Raw genomic sequence first — 19,022 nt, 5'->3', positions numbered from 1 at the left:
ACTTCTATACTTTCTTTTAAAACAATACAAGTAATAACCCCAATGAGCACATATTGCATTGAGCAAGATGTGCAGCAGGTTGTCTTGGAATAGAGCTTAACTAAGATTAAGGCACCAACTGGGACCTATTCTAAAGGCAGAACAACACAACTTAAACCCGTGCCTGAAAGATCCAATGCAAACCATGTACAAGATTTTATAGCAGTGATAAACTATTAAATTAACCAAGGATACAATCATTACTGACTTCCACGAGCACTTTTCCCAACTCTATGGAAGCTATATCAGTCAGATCATTCTAATCCCATGAGGTGAATGACTACCATAACTACCTGTTTGCAGAAAGGGAAAATAAAAATTTAAAAAACTCAAACTTGACAACATTTCCCCTTTTCCTTTACATTTTCTGTGAAGGAATACAGGTATTAGTTTGACTAAAGTTACCAATTTGCATTTTAACAAATGGCATGAAGCCTTGACAGTGGTGGAAAGTGCGCCACAACTAAATGGATCAGTGTTCTCAGGTGGCTACATGCAAATTGCAATGCTCTTCAAAATTAATTTCAGATTCAGCAGATACCTAGTTTAGATTCATTAAAGCAGGCTTGCCATGACTAGATGTCAGTTAGAAGCACATTTGATATATCACATTCACTTCATATATTAACAATAAAAGCCCCTAAGAATGGATGCAACTCAATACAGAGTTCCAAGTGGTAGTGTGGCAACCACTCTTCGTTAAAGGAGCCTTTGGTAATTGGTTCTTGGCAAGTGCATGTGTCAAGGATGCTATATCAATAAGAAATGAGATGAGTTTTAAGTTCATCAGTAAAGGCTTCCCTCCACCTGATAGATGTGTATTTTGGATTGAAAGTATGAGCTTGAGAGGAGTGATATAAGAGTTTATCTAACTCTTCATTAATGTGAGACCCCATAAGTAATACTAGGGTCAAGGTAGGCCCAAACCAAAATGAGTCCCTTTTCTCTATGTATGAAAAAGCCAGTGCAATAAGAGCGTTGCACAATTGGATGAGGTAAAATATTATATATCTCACATCAGTAAGAGATGAGATCAGTCTTCGACTTATAAGTATGAGCCTTCCTCCACCTGCTAGATAAAACTTTTAGGTTGAAAGTGTAGGCCCGTGACAAATGAACTATGCAACTTTTACACACAGACATGATTTTTTCAGAAGTAACATATGTCAATCTCTTTGTCAACCAAAAATACAACCCTCAAAACAAAGTCTCAATAGAATTTTGAGATTACTAGAACTGCTTTGTTTCACAACATATTCCCTTAATGAGTAATAATTAATGAATAACACACACGGAGTTGCAGAAAAAGTAAAGCATAAATTTTGTATTGGTAGTTACACATGCTCTAAAATTCACAAGCATACATAAAAGTTTATAAAATAACCTATCAACTTCAAAGACAACGGTACAGTAGATCAAAAAAACTTAAGGAAAAAGAGCATGAATTACCACAGTTTTCTAACACTGGTACCCATTTTGATGATGTCATTCTACCTCAACTATCCCAGTTTGATTCTCTGCACCATTTCTTTAATCATTCTCAATTTTTTTTCTCAATGAATGCCATCACAATTCAAACTCATCTTCAAGCTTCAACTGCTCCGCTGCAGCCTCTTCCTCCTCATCATCAATCACAAAATACGGGTTATGTGCCTCTGGCTTGAACTTATACCCCGTAAACACATAAAACGCAAGTGTTGCCAACTCACCAGCCACCACACTGGTCCAAAGATACTTATATGAAGTAATTGTCTCCAAGGCATAAACCACAACTCGTGTAAAGTAAATATAACAGATCACAACAATGTAATACTGCCTAAACAGAGTCAACTTCATCAAATTCACTGCAGCTTTCCCATCCGTCCTAGCTGCCTCACGCAAGTTCTTAATCGACCAAACAATAGGGAACAACACTGCGCAACAACAAACAACATCAACCAGCAAAAACACTTGCTTCCACGTGATCCAATCGTGACCGAAAGGTCCAGTCTCATCAATAACAACCTGAGCAATATTAGCAACAACCTGAAGCGGAATCACAATCATCAAAACCTTCTTTTCCTTGTCCTGCAAGTAAGGTTTCAAAAAGGACCACCCAGTACCAATCAAAACGATCAGAGTAAAAAGCGTGATTCCTTTCAAGAAACTGAATATGTAAAACAAAACATCCCAACCGTGAGCACTTCCAGTTCGTTTAATGTAAGATTTATCCTCTGCTTCGCATACTAGATTAAACGCTTTCAAAATAACAACGGCCAGCATAAAGAAATGGATTCTAAAAACGGTGAGTCGTTTTTTGTAAAGCACGTAAATCCAAATCCCTGCGAGAGTGAAATAAACGAGGGATAAAAGGAAGTAAACCCTAGGGAGAATTGTTTTGCCGGCGGAAAGGTAATCGCGGCGGTTTTTCTTGCCGTCGAGATTGTACATCGCCGATCGAACGTTCATCGATACTTTGATTTGACTAAGGCAGTTAGCGAAGACGAGCGTGTACTGATCGGCGTCATTCTCTAGGTAAACGGTGTCGAAGCTGGATTTGCTGTTGAGAGACTTGAAGTCGTAGACGACCTTGACGAGATCGGAATTGAGAGCGCAACCAACTTCCCCGTCTTCGAGTTGCTGGAGCACGTGCATCCACGCGTCACGTGTGCAGAGGAAGAATCCAACTTTGGACAAGTCGAGGTCCGGGTTCGGGTTCGAGAGTGCGATCTGAGAAACGTTGAGTTCGAGGCGGCCGGTGTGGGTGAACCCAAACTCGTCGAAAGGGATTATGGGGCGGCCATCGGATCGGATCTCCGTGACTCGGATCTCAGCAAAACCAAACGAAGCCAAAAGAGAGATCAAAAGAAAAGATAAAAGACAGCGAGAGATCGCCATGGAGAAATGGAATATTTGGTGTAGATCTGAGAGAAAATTTCAGACCTACAAAGAGAATTAGATCTGTGATTTCTTCTTTCCCCCTTCCGATCGGGGCTTTGGTGGGTTTTTATTTTATTTTTATATACAAAGGCTGACTTTGGAATGTTAACACTTGAACCAACTCGTTATGTGCGTTTGTTTGTGCTGGGATTTTTACTGGTTGAGGGTGGGAGGAACAATTTGGAGTAATTGCCGAGAATTTTTCGACGCTTAGTGAAATTACTCAATCATACTCTGTTTTGGCTTTAACTGCCAAAAAACTATTGTAGGGAGTGCCGTTGTGACTATGGTTATAATGGTAATTTGATGCGGGGGCAAGGGAGGGTAACTAGAGCTAGAAAATTCCCCAAAGCGGTAAGTGGCAAGCCCTTGAAAAATCGAACGATCTTGAAAACGTGAGAGTTGTTGATGTTGGAGCCAATTATCACAAAATTGGGACGTACGGGGACATGCCATAAGCGTGATTAGCAGGTTTTGATTGCTCAATTGCAGCATACAATATCAGATTGTTCAATCTGAGGTTCTCAGAGGTATCAACGTTAACACTTGGTATCTATCGATTCTATAGATATTATTAGTTGTTTCTCTCTTGCATTTGTCTTGTATCTCCAATTTTTGGGCATTTCATTGCCAGGATTATCTTTTGTCAAGAGCTTCTAAAAGCTTATTGTATTTCTTGTGTGTCTTTTGAGATGATAAAAGGAACATGTTAAAAGCAACGAAAAAATAATAATTTTTTAATTTTAAAAAATTCAAAACTTATTTTTTAAGTAAAAAAGTATACATTAATCAGTGGATAAATATTTCAATATGAATGGAAATAAATTTCAATCACTTGAAAAGCGTGTTTGAAAAATCCTTAGCTCTACTAAAAGTCAAATACGATACAAAGATTTTCTTTATTCTATGGTGGGCTTAGAACGAAAAGAGGAGAAAGAATGATGGTGGAGTCTCTTTCAAATACTTCATTGGAAACTTCACCGCCCAAAATTTCAAGGCTTCTAGTATGGGTCTTATCACCTACTTGACAGAGTCACACCTAGAAGAGGAGCTGCTCGGTTAGTTTCGTGTGGAGCGGGTGATTATTTGGCCTTGAAGACCCAGTTCATTGGACTGCTTCTTTTCATCGGAAATTCAAGGCTATACATATTTCATTCAAAAAACCATCTAAAGTTTTAAATGAGGGATGCATATTCTGATGTTCTGCTATGGTAAGCATGGGTGCAACACCAATGCTGCAATGGCAGGAGCTCTAGGTAATGATGTTTCCTTGACATTACTGATAACGATACCATGCTGGAAAGCATGGTTTCAAAATTTGTTACAAATTAATATTCTCTCCCAGATAGAATATGGAAATGGAAGCGTTTCTTTTTACTACATCAGCTTCTCTTCTTCTCATATTCACTGCTACATTAGAAGGATGCTAGCTTTTAGTTTGCAGTGGCTTTCCCTGAGAAAAAAGCAAGAGCTCCGACAAATGGTGCATTGATATACGTGGCTGGCTCCGATTGCTGATAATTGTTACGATCATCTGCGAAGTTGTCTTTACTATCAGGACCACCTACTATGGCTCCAACGAGGACATTCGGGTTGGGTGAGCTAGAATAGAGGTAGTGAAAACCATCGTTGCAGGTGATGCGATCAGGATGTGCATGAATGGATGGTACAGATGAACCCCTGTGGTGGACGTGTTGCGGATACCTCCCTCCGAATCCAACCATGAAAGACAATTTGGCTGGATTATCACCCAAAATGTAGTCCACCTGCTTCTTCGCATGTGCTATGAGGCTCTCTGCTGTTACAGTTGAAGTCCCGCATGTGGCAACTCCACCATTTGCGCTAAGGTACTTGGCATACGTCAAGAGGAGGAAAGATGTGGTAGTGACATATTGTAGATTGCTCTCGCTTGCTTTGTAGAGAAGTCCTCCTGCAAAATAAGGTTATATTAGACATTTTTTCATATGGTGGAAGCAGTTCCTCTCTGAATTATGCAGAGGGTTTGCAATTAGTACAACTTCCAAATGATATGAGTGAAATTGAGACTTCCAGTTAAGAGTAAGAAATAGGCCTGCAAGGTTCTCACCTGGTGTATATTGGGCCTGGAACCCAGATGTTCCAGGAATTAAGGAGCATATGTAGTTGTCTGCATGTGATTTGTATAATTGAAATTGTTCTGTGCTTTTCTCCAAGAAGTCCTGTTAAAATCACCCACAATTGGTAAGCTCTCGCTTGATGTCTTTCGGGGGAGGAGCAAGGATGAGATTCTTGAAAATACCTTGGAAAGAAGGACCTTTGTTCCAGCTCTCTTATCATCCCAACTGAAGGAGTAGTCATCGTTATCTGACCCCATCGTGTGGCCATTGGATTGGATGTATGATAAGTATGAGTTGTCCTGTGAGGCTCGATGGATCCAGGATGCACCCCAGAGAAGCTCATCCTATTCAAAGTATTCTGATTAATAATCATAGTTAACTTCAAACAGATTAAGAAGGGAAAGGGTGTTTCTTACCTGGTATCCAGAGTAAGAGCAGTAAAATGGGCAGACCACTGAGTTTAGAGAGTCACTGTAAGAGCCTCGGTGCCTGTCTGCAAAGTCAAAAACCTGCATCCACAGAATCAGCTTCTTGTAAACAGGGGAAAAGGAAACAGAAAAATGTCAAAAAGAGAATGCCAGCTATTACGTTGATGTTTTTACCTCCTTGGCTGTTTGAAGCAGTTTGGCAGAATAGGAAGGGTCGGATTCTTTGAACACAATTGAAGCTGCAGCCAATGCAGCAGCTGTCTCGGCTGCTACATCAGATCCTGGGTTTTGAGTGGACACCTTGTATACATTGCGTGGGGTATCCATATCTTCTGGCCTCTCCCAGCACTTGTGATCCATGTTTGGATCTCCCACCTGCAACATGAGAACCATATTATAATGAGCTGTTGCACATTTTGTTCTTTTTCTTGTTATCTTTCTGAAGTTTCACTCTCTGATTTGTCAATGACTCAATAAAGCTATAAAGACATTCTACTTGTTTGATCCTCCCAAATCTGTTTTGCTCAAGGGTTCACCAATTCATAAGAGAGGATTTGTTATTTATGATGAGACTTCTCTGCTGCACCTTAATGTACCTCTATCAACGTTTACTTCCATTTGCTTTTTGCTAAAATTCTTTTAAAGTTACATTGCTCCCCATTAATATTCGGGGTTGCATGCATGAGTTGTGTTGGAGATTATATGTGTAAGCATTAAGCAGTCCGTTTCGCTCACTTGAACATATAAGGTGCCAGGGGTGGCAGTAGCTGCTTTTAGAAGATAATCTGTACCCCAGCGGATGGCAGCCTTTGCATTCTCAATCTGGTTCTGCATTGAGCTGCCAAATTCAATGACACTCCATGCCAACATTGTTGTTGTGAAGGCCATTGGAAGGCCAAACTTGACATTATCCCCAGCGTCATAATAGCCACCCACGAGGTCCACCTGAATCCCACACCAAAAAAGCAACCAAATGAATTAGTATATCAATGCTTACTCTAACTGTTAATGAATTTGGAACTGTAGTTGTACATACATGATAGGAAGAACCATCGGACAGACCGGAGTTTCCCCTCCATTTGAGGCGCTGGTTAGGCGGTAACCTGCCAGACCGCTGTCCCTCAAAGAAGAGAATAGACTTTTCGAGAGCATCAGAGTAATCATGAGAAGTGAAGGCGGTACAAAGCAAGCTAAGAGAGAAAAGAGTTAAACAAACAATCTGCACTGTGAATGAAAATATAGCAGGAGCCATTTTTTCGCTCTCAAAGTCTGCCTCTCCGAGCAGATTCCAGGCTTTGAGAATACTTGTGGCGTGGGGAATGTGTCTTGGGAGGGGAGCTATTTATAGACAAAAAGAAAAAGCAGGAAGTTGGGAGTTCGTTAGACGTTGAAAGAAGGAGAGAGATGGGGGGAAGAAAGATTCATGCAGCTCACGGGATCAACTGCGTAAATTTGGACGATCTGTTCTGTTCTGAGGACGACATGCAAACTTTATCCAAACCAAGATATGGGAACGTGGAAGCCTTGATACAGACACAAAAACATAAATTACGTATTATTCTTTCTCGAGTTATTGAAATCTTTTTACTTGTAAAAGAGGGAATATTATCCCAAAAGTCTTACAAAGACTGCGCGAATTAAGAACTTTGGATACCGTAATTAATGCCGGGGTATTTGATTTTGTAGAAATATGATTTGTCCCTGGCTACAAAGTCACGGATGGTAAAAGACGTGAGTCCACATGAGGCCTCAAATGTCATATATAGCTGAGGCTCATCAGAAAAAAGCTGCGGCTTGTTAGTTGAATGCATGAACAGTTTAATTAGTTACAGGGGACCGAAAGTCCAACCATAATTCCATAGATCATGTGATTGGAACTTGGAGAGGTTACCCCCTGAAAACTCTTCTAAGTTTTTGAGTTTCACATGGTTGGTCAAGGATTTCAGAAAGTCTCTTGGCGGGAAGCTCTTTCTCATTCTGCGGCTTGATTTTTGGGACCTCCTCTTTTGGACTTTAAGAGACCACCCAGAAACCTAATCATAGGTAGCAGCCTCTCTTAAAAATTTGTTAGTCTCATTGCAGGACTTTACATTGACCACAGAAAAGATTTCCAGTTCTAATTTCTCTGTACCTGTGATCTTTTGTTATTTCCTCCAATTTATTTATATCGATTGGGCCAAGATATGCGTCACGCGTGCTTTTTACTGTCAAGAGATAAATTGATCCGGTGGTCCTCGCCAAATTCATCTCGACTACGTGGAAAATGCGACTCCCAAGATAGTATGAATGTTAATCGTGACTGTGTTATACTTGGTCTTTCACGTGTGTTGTTTTTTCTATCAAAAGATGAATGATCCTGGCCAAATTAAGCAGCCTTACATGGGAAATGCAACACATGCAAAGTTGCATCAGTTTGCTAATTTGTTTCTTTGTTGAACTTACTTCTCTGCAGTTTCACGTGGACGCCACCCGAGTCAAGAGGCGATCAGAGAAAAGCCGGAAGCTAATTATGGCCTTTTTTTTCAAATTTTCAATGGTTAGAGGCAATCAGCTTCCCCGCTTTCTTCGCATGCACCATGGTAAGATTTTGTGACATTGGCCGATGCTAACACTAGCCTTTTTCTCCCATTCTCAGGTGACAATTTTTAAGGTATTGTGGCTACATCACCGAATGAGAGCTTTCTCTTCCTTGCAAGTTATTGTATTTTATACGGATAACCTTTCCTCTAATATCCTGATCATGACATTTGGATTTCTGTATAGACCAATGCTTCCTGTTCTAAGCAAAGCACGTGGCCTCATCTTATGAAAAAACACAAAACATAATAATAAATAGCTTGACTTGTTGCTCAGATGCGTAGATTTAACAAAAATATAATATATATTTTAATAAATAAATTAATCGAGTAAGGTCGAGCTGAATTTGGACCTAAGAAACTATGTCTGAGCTCAATCCATGACAGGTCCGGTCCATGGGCCTACGGATAGACTGACCATAAATGCCTGGATTATTGAAATTGTATGCAGAGTACTGAAATTTGAAAATAATTGTTCAACTTTTTAAATACATTTTCAACAACTTTTTATATAATTTTAGTAATTTAAAATTAATAAAATATATGTACAAGGTACTGAGTTTTTAATAACATAAATATTTTTTCAGCAACCTTTTGTCTAATTGTAGTAATACAAATTACACAGTTTACTAAAATTTTGTATTCTTTTTTGGCCTTTTGAATTCATTTTCAATAACATGATTTTAGTAATCTAAACTTATTAAAAAAATATATACACAAAAGTTACTGAAATGAAACATACATTCAAGTTACTGAAATTTTAGATAGCTTCTAAATATTTTTGCAATTATCTTATATGTGATTCAAGTAACCTTAGTTATTGAAATTCCATAAGGATTACTAAAATTTTTAGATTTTTTTAGTATATTAAATACTTTTTCAATAATTTTTTTATGTGAATTTAGTAATCTAAAGCTATTACAAAAAATATACAAGATAATAAAATTTTAGATAGCGTTTTAAATACTTTTTCAGTAACATTTTCATGTAGAGATACCCATAAGTCATTCATTCCAAGAATAGACGAAAATATAAATCACTTAAAAGTTTGTAAAATATGCCGAGAGTTAACAAAAGCAAAAGAAATATTTACTTTTAAACTTATCTTTTTGAAGAAAGGAGGCAAATTCTGATCGTTGATTGAAACAAACAAATAGAAAATGGTAGTATTATCCATGCAGTCTATACATAGCGGTTTCTACATTGTTTCCTGAACGATGATGTCACCTAAGATTCTTTCTTCTTTCTTCTTTCTTAATTAATCAAGCTTTGTGTACTTTTCTTGTTTTAATTATAAGATGTATGAATGTTGAAGATGGAGAGTAACAGGATACAGGAAAAAGTCTTCAACTGGTACGGTTTTCTTCTTCCATTAGAGAAGGCAGGGAGAGCATCATCTCATGCTTGTAATTTAGGGCAGACACTAGAGCTGGGATCTGCCATGGAACCTGCAGATTATGTAATGGTTAGAAGGCAGAAAATCAAGAACAGAAAAGGTCCATTGTTAGAGAAAGAAGACTACCACTTTTTCCCAGAATGAAGCTGAAATTAACTTACACATATCGGCAAAACAAGGCTGTTTGGATGCCGGGTCTTCCTCAAGAGCGGGTGGAAATTGTCCATAGATCATTTCACAACTCATGTCTTCAAAATCTGAGAGTGAAGAGTTTCATTTATAAACCATATCAATATGACCCAGAAAAACCATCGTTTAGGGGCATAAACAGTAAAGCTAGAGCAACATTGAAGAAACATACTGGGAGTCATGGTTAATGGAAGCCCAAAGTCATTGGTAAAGAAATCTTGAGTAGGAATCTTGCACATGTTCACACACATTCCAGCACACCCGCTATTCTCCAGGTACCTTTTTGTTAGGAGAATTCAGAAAATTTGCATAAGTATATTCCAAAATAAATGAAAATGACAAAGATTAGTCCTCTGCTTAGTTTTCAAGAAACTTGATTCATTTAGTTCCTGAATAAGTGTTACAACTTCTATTTCAACATTATGAACGTTAAATAAAGGATATGGTCATTGCCCCATGAATTCATATACGAATAAATCAAGTTGTGTACCTGCATTTCTTAATATGAACTCCACTTTTTTGCTTCACTCCATTTACTTCCACTTCCACAACCTGGTAGATTCTCATCAGTAAGAATATGCCAAAATGGCAGACAACATATATATGAACATTAGATGTTGAACATCAAGCTTGTGTAGCTTGGGATATGACCATTCAAGATTGTGATCAAGGGGATATATGCTTTATCCTTACATTGAAAAGAAGGGGAATTAATCTACAAGAAATAAGAAATGTGTATCGACTGTTGCAGTCAGATGCTCTGAACATGACAAAAAGCATGGATTTTAGACAATTACTCTTGAAAGAGTAGATATTCTATCCTTAAGCTTTAAGAATATACCTTAAAGTAATCATATAAGAATTTGAGGAAGATTATTACCTCAGAAGGGCCAACTAACCAGTTGAAGAAAGGAACTGTCAGTGCAGCATTGAACTCCGCAGCCCACCTTGTTGGTGGAAACAATTTCCGAAACTGCATCAATAGCAACTAGCTATTCTCACGCGTCTTGATCGAATTAACTTAAACACATATAAATATACAATTTGAAACATATTATCAAATAAGCCGAAAATAAATACTAAATAAATAAACGAAGGCAAAACTTCAGTCTCATCATTTTTCTCATAATTTGTTATTATACTACTAACTTTTAAGATGTCCATAATCACACTCAATCAGAACAAATTGGTTCCTGCCCACTGCCCAGTCAACTAGCTCAATCCTGAAGGTGTATAAGGACACACGCCAAAGTTCACATGAAAATTGCTTTAAGACAAAAGGACTGAACAAACATTTACTGATTAATTGTAGGGAATTAAGAATTGCTCACCTGAGCTGGTGCACCTGGAGGGAGCATGGACAAGAGCACTTCTCGGACCACTTGCTGCTGCTGCAAGCGAGATCTCCCCTGCATTACCCTCTGTGACACCTCAACGAAACTCTCATAGTCATACTCAAACCATCCCTTCTTTGCTACCTCCCCAGCTTTTGGTGCAGCCGCAAACTTCTCCATCTTGCGGGCAAAAAGAGTCATAAATGCTTTCTCAAACAACCCATCGTTATATTTTGTTTTCTGTCCCAGTGGAGCTGGCTCTCCAGACGGCTCTGCAATACCACAGTGGATAAAATTGCTAAAATTTCTGTGTCGTCGTATTGAAAACTGTTGAGGAGCAGTAAAATGTGCAGCTTGGAGGCCTAGAGCCACCATGGTATCTGTTGTTTTCTCCTCAGAAACAACACTAAAAACTCAGCCCGAGTCTTTATTTCATAACCATTAAGAGCAGAAAGTGCCGGGGTTTTTATAGTTAAAACTCTGTTTACAACTTATACACCTGTGCAGTTTTAGGAGACTTTAGTTAGAAACAGCAGTTTAGGACAAAATTTCAGGAAAGGTAAAGACTGTATAGTTGGATGAGATTGCATGGCTTCCATAAAAAAAATTGATGGCCATACATTAATATCACTGAGAGCAGATTACTACCCTTTTTTTGTTCCTCTTGTTCATTGGTTACTGACTTCCTTATCTTTGGAATGGCTGAAGTAACCCCCAGCAATTTTATTTCATCCTCGAAGCTTAGTTTGCCAATAAAAATTAAATAATTGTTTTCGCAAGGCTAATAGTGGAATTCCAGAGAAGAAGATAACAGTAGAGAGATGTGTGATGGTCCCATATCCTTCAGAAGATCTAATTCATCAGAAGTAGATTTCTGAGGCTTAAAGAGATGCCACGCATTTACTTTGCTGTCAACTGGTGTCTGGAATTTGTGAAGCAGGGAAGGAGCCAAGCCAACCTCGAGGTCGCGAATTTGAACTCAAATATCGGGAAGGCTTGTGTTCAAAACACGGGGATGAAAAATATCAAAATGCTCATCGATCAAAACTGTGAGATCTGCATCCAATAATTATATAGTTGAAAAAACCTATGAGAGAAATTCATGTTGTGCACAGTTTCTGCTATTGTCCATCACGACTCACAATTGTCAATCAAAGCTTAGTTGATGGACAGCTAATAGTAGAGTGAGCAAATGGGTGAATTTGATAGATTTGTGAGTCATATCTAAGAATTAAATAAATTAAATAATTTTAAAAAATTATTTAAAATTAATAAAATATAAAAAATTTAAATTAATTAAATATAAAATTAATTTAATCAGTTTGACTTTAGATCAATAAATCAAAATTTTATCATTTATTTTATAAATTATAATATTAAAATTTATAAATTTTATTTATAGTTATAAGATGTACAAATTATGTATAAATTAAATATATGTATATATAATTTTTTTATTATATATATAAAATTAATGACATAATTTATATGTTATAATATTTTAATTTTTATATCAAAATTTATATAAATAATAACTAATTATAAACAATATGTTATAAAAATTAAGACGATAACTAATAAAATTATTAAATGTAATCATATAAATAAAGTCTATTATAAGTTATAATAATACTTATGTATAAATTAAATATACATATATATAATATATTACTTTATTATGTATAAATAAAATTAATGACATAATTTATATGTTATAATGTTTTATATCAAAATTTGTATAAATAATAATTAATTATAAACAATATGTTATAAAAACTAAGATGATAATTAATAAAGTTATTAAGTGTAATCATATAAATAAAATTTATTATAAGTTAAAGTAATGCTTATGTATAAATTAAAAAAATATGTAATTATAATATTTATATAATCATATATATATATTCATAACATTTTATATTACAAAATATTATTAAGGTGTAATAATTATAACATATTAATATATAGGATATTTACTATCATATATTATAATATTAACATGTAAGTTATATTATTTAAAATATATAATTTATAATTAAATAAATATATATAACTAAAATTAAATTACTATGATTACTATTATATATATATAATAAATTAATATATTTTAAATATATTATTAATTAAATTTATTATCAATTCTTATTAATATATATAAAAATATGTAAAAGAATTAGTTTGGTTTTTTTTTTTGAGTAGATTAGTTTAAAAATTTTAAAACCTAGAACCAACTAAAAAATCAATTGCACTAAATATATTAAATCAATTGATCAAATAAATCAATCAGATCAAACTATTTTAATAAAATCATATTTAATTTGAATAAATAAATAATTTATTTTGATTTTACTCACCCCTAACTGATTGACAATAGCAGCATAATTTTTCAAGGATAGTAACCTGGTTAAACAACTAACATAAATATATCTATGTCTGTGTCTTAAGGCTTTACATTTATTTATTAAAAAGGAAAAATATTTGGTAAGAGACTATAGGTTTAACGCTTGCCGTTTGGACTTATCACATGATAATTCCAATCGACATTAAAAATTCCAGGGGTTAACCCTGGGAGTCGCAAAAGTCTATCAGAACCGATCTGACACTGAAGGCCTGGCGCCATGTAGACTCAGAGCCTCCATGGGTTAATCTTTTGACTTACCATGGGCTCCCTTTTGTTTTCTTTCCATACGCAGGCTCCCTAATCCTTTCTCTAGGTTTAGGTGGACTGTAGACCCAAAAGCGAAAGTCCTATATGGTGTTGGATTTTAGTATTGGGTTGGATTGTGGACAAACAGCCCAGAGCAAGGCCCACCCAAATCACCAAAGTTGAAAATCACAGTTGCCGTTGCTCTGCCCCTTGCTAGCGCGTCTATTGACTGTTGGTATCGTAGTTCCTTCCCTACGAAATTGTCCATTTGATTTGACCTTTGAATTCTAAGCATTGGCCAGGGCCAGCCTGCTAACCACCCACGCACATGATCTTCTGAAAACAGTTGAGCTTCTCAGGAGCATAGAGAAAAACAATTTAGCCACCGAAAATCACATGCCGATGTCTCTCTTTCTCTCCGCCGTTCATGACTTTTGGCTCTTCATCATTCATTTTTGTGGTTGAATATTTTTTTAACGTACGCCATATGTCCCATACCCTGCCACCGTAAACCAATGCAGGCTGAACACCCAACCATGGTCAGGACAGCTAACCCCTGCATTTCACTTTCAATTAACAGTCAATGTTTTTGCCCATTATTAACAGTAGTAAACCACCGTTGATATCGAAAACAATCAAGGGACTTCAGGGCTGGACCAATTACAGAAAATTCAATCAATTCTCTTTCCCGTTCATCATAAGCATTGGGAAGGCAAAATTTATGAAAACAGCTACTTGAGTGCTTCTTCTAGCTCTAAATGTCTAATTTTTTTATATGGCACAGTGACACATGATTCGGTACAAGAAGTCAACGGCTACTGAAAATTTAAGAAAAAGAACAGCGCATAAAGGCGTCACAATCGGGAATTGCCTTACAGGGAGAGGGCAGCTTGAGAGAATGATTCATTGATGATTGATGAGTAATAAGTTGATTTATGGAATCTTGATAAAGATAGTGAGCATCAAAACGAGGAGCAAAGAGTAAGGTTTGGGAGGTGTGTTTGAGTTTTGACTCCCTCTTTGGACTTAAATGGCTGAGTCAGAAAAGCAGTAGTTGACTTTTGTTGTAGCTGAAGTTTGATAATTGCTAGCTAGAATGTATAATTTCTAGGTGAGGAATTGAACAGGGATTCCTAGGTAGACCTCCATTGTTTTATGTTCTTATCAAACAGTCCCATCACTCATTACATATTTTGTTCTCAACCTGTCAACCAGCAGTCATTAAGCATTAATTATATGCATAAGAACTCTTTTCAATTATTTTACAACATTGCGAATCTTTCTGCTCTAGGCTTCTCAGCAGGTCACTAGGAATTGTAGTTGTAAAGCTTCCGAATATTGATAGGGGAGCTGCTGCCTTCATCCCCATCGAGCAACTCTTTTGCAATGATAAGATTAGCAGCTTCGGTGGGGTGATATGCATCCCAAAACACGTACTTGGATCGATCATTGCACAATGCTGAAGTACTTGCTTTTGAATTTGGGCTTTTGAAGCAAATGAATGGGGGGAAATACCCACCGCAACATGGCTCATGAGCATTCTCAAACCCTACAAATGTCCAAACGCATAAAAATTAATTAGCGAACTAGAATTTGATAATTATGACTAAATTATTATGCTTGATTTTAATTTTTTATATCATTTCCATTTTTTTATAAAATTAAAATTAAATAATAAAAATAACATACACTAACCATATTGATGATAATTAACAATGATCTTCATGAAAATATCATAAGAATTTGCAAATACAAATATTGCTTCAGGTCCCATCTCTTGATTCAAACGATTCAAAAGCTCTTTTAATTTCTCATTATAGCCTTGGATCAATGCGTTCACCTCAGCAGAGCATTTTCCACTTGGCAATAGATTGAACGCTCGAACAAAAGGTATGCAACCCAGTGGTCCAACCCCAACAACAAGCAACTTTCTAGCCCCCAATTCATGCAACCGCTACATAAGTGATGGCATATTAGTAAATGTACATGATTTTATCAAAAGAATTCTTATTTTCATAACAGAGCTATTTAAACAGTAAAAAAAAGTTACAGTCCGAATAAATATTGAAATTATTTACTCATAATATCATTATTTCTATCGGCTTATTTTTGGGACTGATTGTTTTGGGAACAATGCACATATGGCTCTGCCCTTTCAGCAATGCTATTTTATCAAAGTGAGTTAATGCTATTTTCCCAATAAGTGGACAGGGCACACCCCCTATCCGACTCCCAAACTCTAAAGTAAAATTATTGAAGGTGTCGAGAATTGTTCTTACCTTTAGTTGAATGGTCAAGTTGGAGATCATGGAATCTAGGAATATTGTTGTGGGGAAGAGTTTGTCATGTCCCAGAAATGGTATTGATGGTTGGACATAGTTCAATATATCGTTGGACCCAATTGTGAGAGAGAAGATCGCCTTCTTTAAGAATTCCCTGGTACGATTTTCACCCATCGCATTCACCACATAATTTCGATTTTGCTCGAAATACTTCACTTGCTCCCTAAGTGGAATTCTTCCAATCTGCATACAAGTGCTCTTATTACAAAACTTTTTTTTTTACTTATAATTAAACAAACCTAATGTAGTACTCACAAAGAAAAACCCAGTTTCGTCCAATATTCCAGAAGCCCCAGAAGCATAATTGATTCCCCTAAGAATCGCCTCAGTCTGAGTGTTTGGGGCTAGGTAAGGTGGTGGAAAAGATTTGGCTCCGAGAGCTTGACCTGTTTCATCCAAAAAAAAAAAAGATTTGATGTTGAAAGAAAAAGAAAATACAAACCGTAGCCAGTTTGAAACATCACTTTCAAGGATAAATGGTGACACTGTGATATTAATTTCATGTGCCCAACTTCCTTCTTTCTTCCCCTCTACCAAATAGCTGGCCTGGCATTAATTGCTTCTGAAGTTCTTTCAGCATTTCTTTTCATATTTCAACACTGCTTTTGACAAATTAAATTCCTATACAAGCTGATGCCTAGGTACAGGTAGATAAAACTTAAAAAAGGAATTAATGTTTTTTACTGAACCGTAGGACATTAATTCAACTATTCTAGTTTGGTTACTAGTCTCATATCAATTCTAGCCAAAGGCTAGAGGCCGGAAGGCCGAACCTCGACAAACTTCTAATACCACCGGCAATATCAGCTAAGCTAAAGTTAGTGTTGCCAGAGTACTTCAGTTGATTTTGCAAAGCCAAATTAGGTTTCATTAGGAAGGCGCAAAGCTTAGGTGATCGGCTTGCATACATTAGACGTACAGGACTGGAGCCCTCCAAGCCAAGAACGAGATTTGGTAAATATATACGAGTCAGCCCAAACCGTAGTGTGCCTAGACGATAGGCTAATTAATGATTGAAGACAATCATTCATTTCTAATTCAATACCTCTCTACCAGCATATCTTAATTGAAGATCTCAAAGCTAACCGGGAATATTACAAATTAAAGATTATGAAGTTGGCATTACCTACAATGTCAGCTATTGTTCGACCATTGGTAAATCTTCCAGTGGGTTGCCCACCCGAGGGCTTGAAGTCGATTCCATAAGGAGGGGAATCAGCCTTTGAGAGGGTGAGCAGATAATCATTGTTTCCGGCATCAACCAACGAGTCTCCAAACACAAAAGAGGTGAAAGAAAAACTGGGCACTACATGCGAGGAGAGAAGAATTAATATAATGAAGAAAACAGGATTTAGAATAATCTTGAGGGTCTTCATTTTTTCTTTCAAGTGCATTGTTACTTATTTTGCATGATTATATAAAATTGTAGCTTTGGCCTTTTGTCCTTGCAGATTATTTCATATCTTGCTTAGGGAAGCACAGTTTGCAGTGTCCTTGAGAGCAGGTAAAATTTTGAACTGGTCATGTAGCTAGGAAGGATTAGGTCAATTATGTGGTCCAGTAGAAAAGTTTACCTGAAAAAAGTTCAACAGAAAAATAAGGTTGCCCATGAAAGAAAAAACGTAATCTTACAAGCAATAATATTCAAAGGACTTGTTGAAGGGTTCAAAACAAGTTAAAAGTACCGAAGGTCTGAACACGCATCCTACCTTCAAACAAACCCTATATTTATAACTTTTAGATCTAACTAGTCTAGATGTAGATGATATACAGATCGGTGGAAACCTGTTTGCACCATTACCTGGTTGCGATTTCTTGAAGTCAAAATTCACCAATTTTTTACTTTATAATTTGTTTCTTAAACAATTATTTTTTTTGTTGTGTTTTGTTTGTTCCTGCAGTTTTCTTTTGTATATATATGATTTAGTTTTCTGAAAGAAAAATTAAGATTGAATAGTATAGTAGCTATTGCTCTTTAAAAGTAACAACATTTTGAGACATTCTATGCCCTCCCTTCTCTTTTCGGCATCTGTCTTAATCAAATATATAGCATATTGGGTTGTTTTCAAAAAATTTTTTTATATATAATATATTTTTAAAAATAGTCATTTTTATAATTTTGAATAAAATTATCTTTAATAAAATCGACTTATATGTTTAGATTTACGCTTCAAATCGATTCATATCCTTTAAGCTTTTCTTAACAGATCATTCATCATTAGAGTATTCTTTACTAAAAAGAAAAATCTTTAAACATTTTAAGCATTTTGGAATGGTTTTGATACACGAAGAAAAATCTTTGACCATTTTGAATATTTTTAAGCATTTTGAAGTGATTTTGATATATGAAAAAAACCTTTGAGTATGTTGTTAAATGAAATATGATACATTGTTTGAAGTTATTGATTTTGTTCAATGAAATTCAATAGTTTTGGTGGTTTTTAGGTATTGTGTAACTGATTTTTAGGTACTGCATAATCGATTTTTAAGTATTAAATGATTGATTTTTAGATATTACGTGACTAATTGATATGACATTGCGTGACTGGTTGGTAGGCAATGTGTGACCAATTACTAAAATATTGCATGAGTGATTAGAAAGGTATTACGTGACTAGCTTTTAAACAATATGTGACTTAGGTATTACCTAAAAATCAGTTAGGTTATACCTAAAAATCAGTAATACAATACTTAAAACCAACCACGCAATATCTAAAAATCAGAAAAATAATGATTAAGTCACGTAATGTCTAAAAATCAGTAATACAATGCCTAAAACTAGCCACACATATCTAAAAATCAGAGAAATAATGATTAAGTCATGTAATGTATAAAAATCAATCTTAAAATACCTAAAAACCAGTGGCACAATGTCTAAAAAGTAGTAATGCAATACTTAATAACTAAATGATTTGTCTGCTCTCAATCAAGTTTACATTACTAAAGTAATATAGTGTTTAATTTACAGATATGTCTAATCAATTTCAATTCTTTAATTTTGAAGTTTTATGAATAAATCAAAAAACTCAATAATCTAAAATACATATTTTGATGTC

The 19,022-nt window shown here is 35.8% G+C and overlaps 4 protein-coding genes across 4 annotated transcripts; all 4 read right to left on the bottom strand.

Annotated features, from left to right (window-relative positions):
• Positions 1 to 1,336: 1,336 nt before the first annotated feature.
• LOC110423694 (Lung seven transmembrane receptor family protein) lies at positions 1,337 to 3,116 on the bottom strand. The gene has a single exon (XM_021437999.2). The coding sequence runs from the start codon at positions 2,914 to 2,916 to the stop codon at positions 1,606 to 1,608; it is 1,311 nt and encodes a 436-aa protein (XP_021293674.1). The 5' UTR covers positions 2,917 to 3,116; the 3' UTR covers positions 1,337 to 1,605.
• A 755-nt stretch (positions 3,117 to 3,871) lies between these two features.
• On the bottom strand, positions 3,872 to 6,787 carry LOC110410559 (endoglucanase 1-like). The gene is made up of 7 exons (XM_021420319.2): positions 6,519 to 6,787; positions 6,218 to 6,427; positions 5,657 to 5,857; positions 5,471 to 5,563; positions 5,237 to 5,398; positions 5,045 to 5,156; positions 3,872 to 4,888 (listed from the first exon to the last, which is right to left on the bottom strand). Exons 1-7 carry the CDS (start codon positions 6,732 to 6,734, stop codon positions 4,392 to 4,394), a joined length of 1,491 nt encoding a protein of 496 aa, XP_021275994.1. The 5' UTR covers positions 6,735 to 6,787; the 3' UTR covers positions 3,872 to 4,391.
• A 2,346-nt stretch (positions 6,788 to 9,133) lies between these two features.
• Positions 9,134 to 11,582, bottom strand: LOC110420559 (beta-carotene isomerase D27). Its single transcript, XM_021433918.2, has 6 exons — positions 10,975 to 11,582; positions 10,524 to 10,616; positions 10,134 to 10,195; positions 9,816 to 9,922; positions 9,616 to 9,711; positions 9,134 to 9,506 (listed from the first exon to the last, which is right to left on the bottom strand). The coding sequence occupies exons 1-6, from the start codon at positions 11,350 to 11,352 to the stop codon at positions 9,457 to 9,459; spliced, it is 786 nt and encodes a 261-aa protein (XP_021289593.1). The 5' UTR covers positions 11,353 to 11,582; the 3' UTR covers positions 9,134 to 9,456.
• Positions 11,583 to 14,708: 3,126 nt separating this feature from the next.
• LOC110424070 (GDSL-like Lipase/Acylhydrolase superfamily protein) lies at positions 14,709 to 17,664 on the bottom strand. Its single transcript, XM_021438564.2, has 5 exons — positions 17,093 to 17,664; positions 16,222 to 16,352; positions 15,904 to 16,149; positions 15,320 to 15,578; positions 14,709 to 15,173 (listed from the first exon to the last, which is right to left on the bottom strand). Exons 1-5 carry the CDS (start codon positions 17,358 to 17,360, stop codon positions 14,932 to 14,934), a joined length of 1,146 nt encoding a protein of 381 aa, XP_021294239.1. The 5' UTR covers positions 17,361 to 17,664; the 3' UTR covers positions 14,709 to 14,931.
• Positions 17,665 to 19,022: the final 1,358 nt, after the last annotated feature.

This window comes from Theobroma umbraticum, unplaced genomic scaffold (genome assembly GCF_002168275.2).
Source record: "Theobroma umbraticum cultivar Fairchild unplaced genomic scaffold, ASM216827v3 scaffold_30.0, whole genome shotgun sequence".
In the NCBI taxonomy this organism is placed as follows: domain Eukaryota; kingdom Viridiplantae; phylum Streptophyta; class Magnoliopsida; order Malvales; family Malvaceae; genus Theobroma; species Theobroma umbraticum.
Note: the sequence above shows the minus strand (reverse complement) of the source record. Positions and strands in the feature narration are given on the sequence as shown.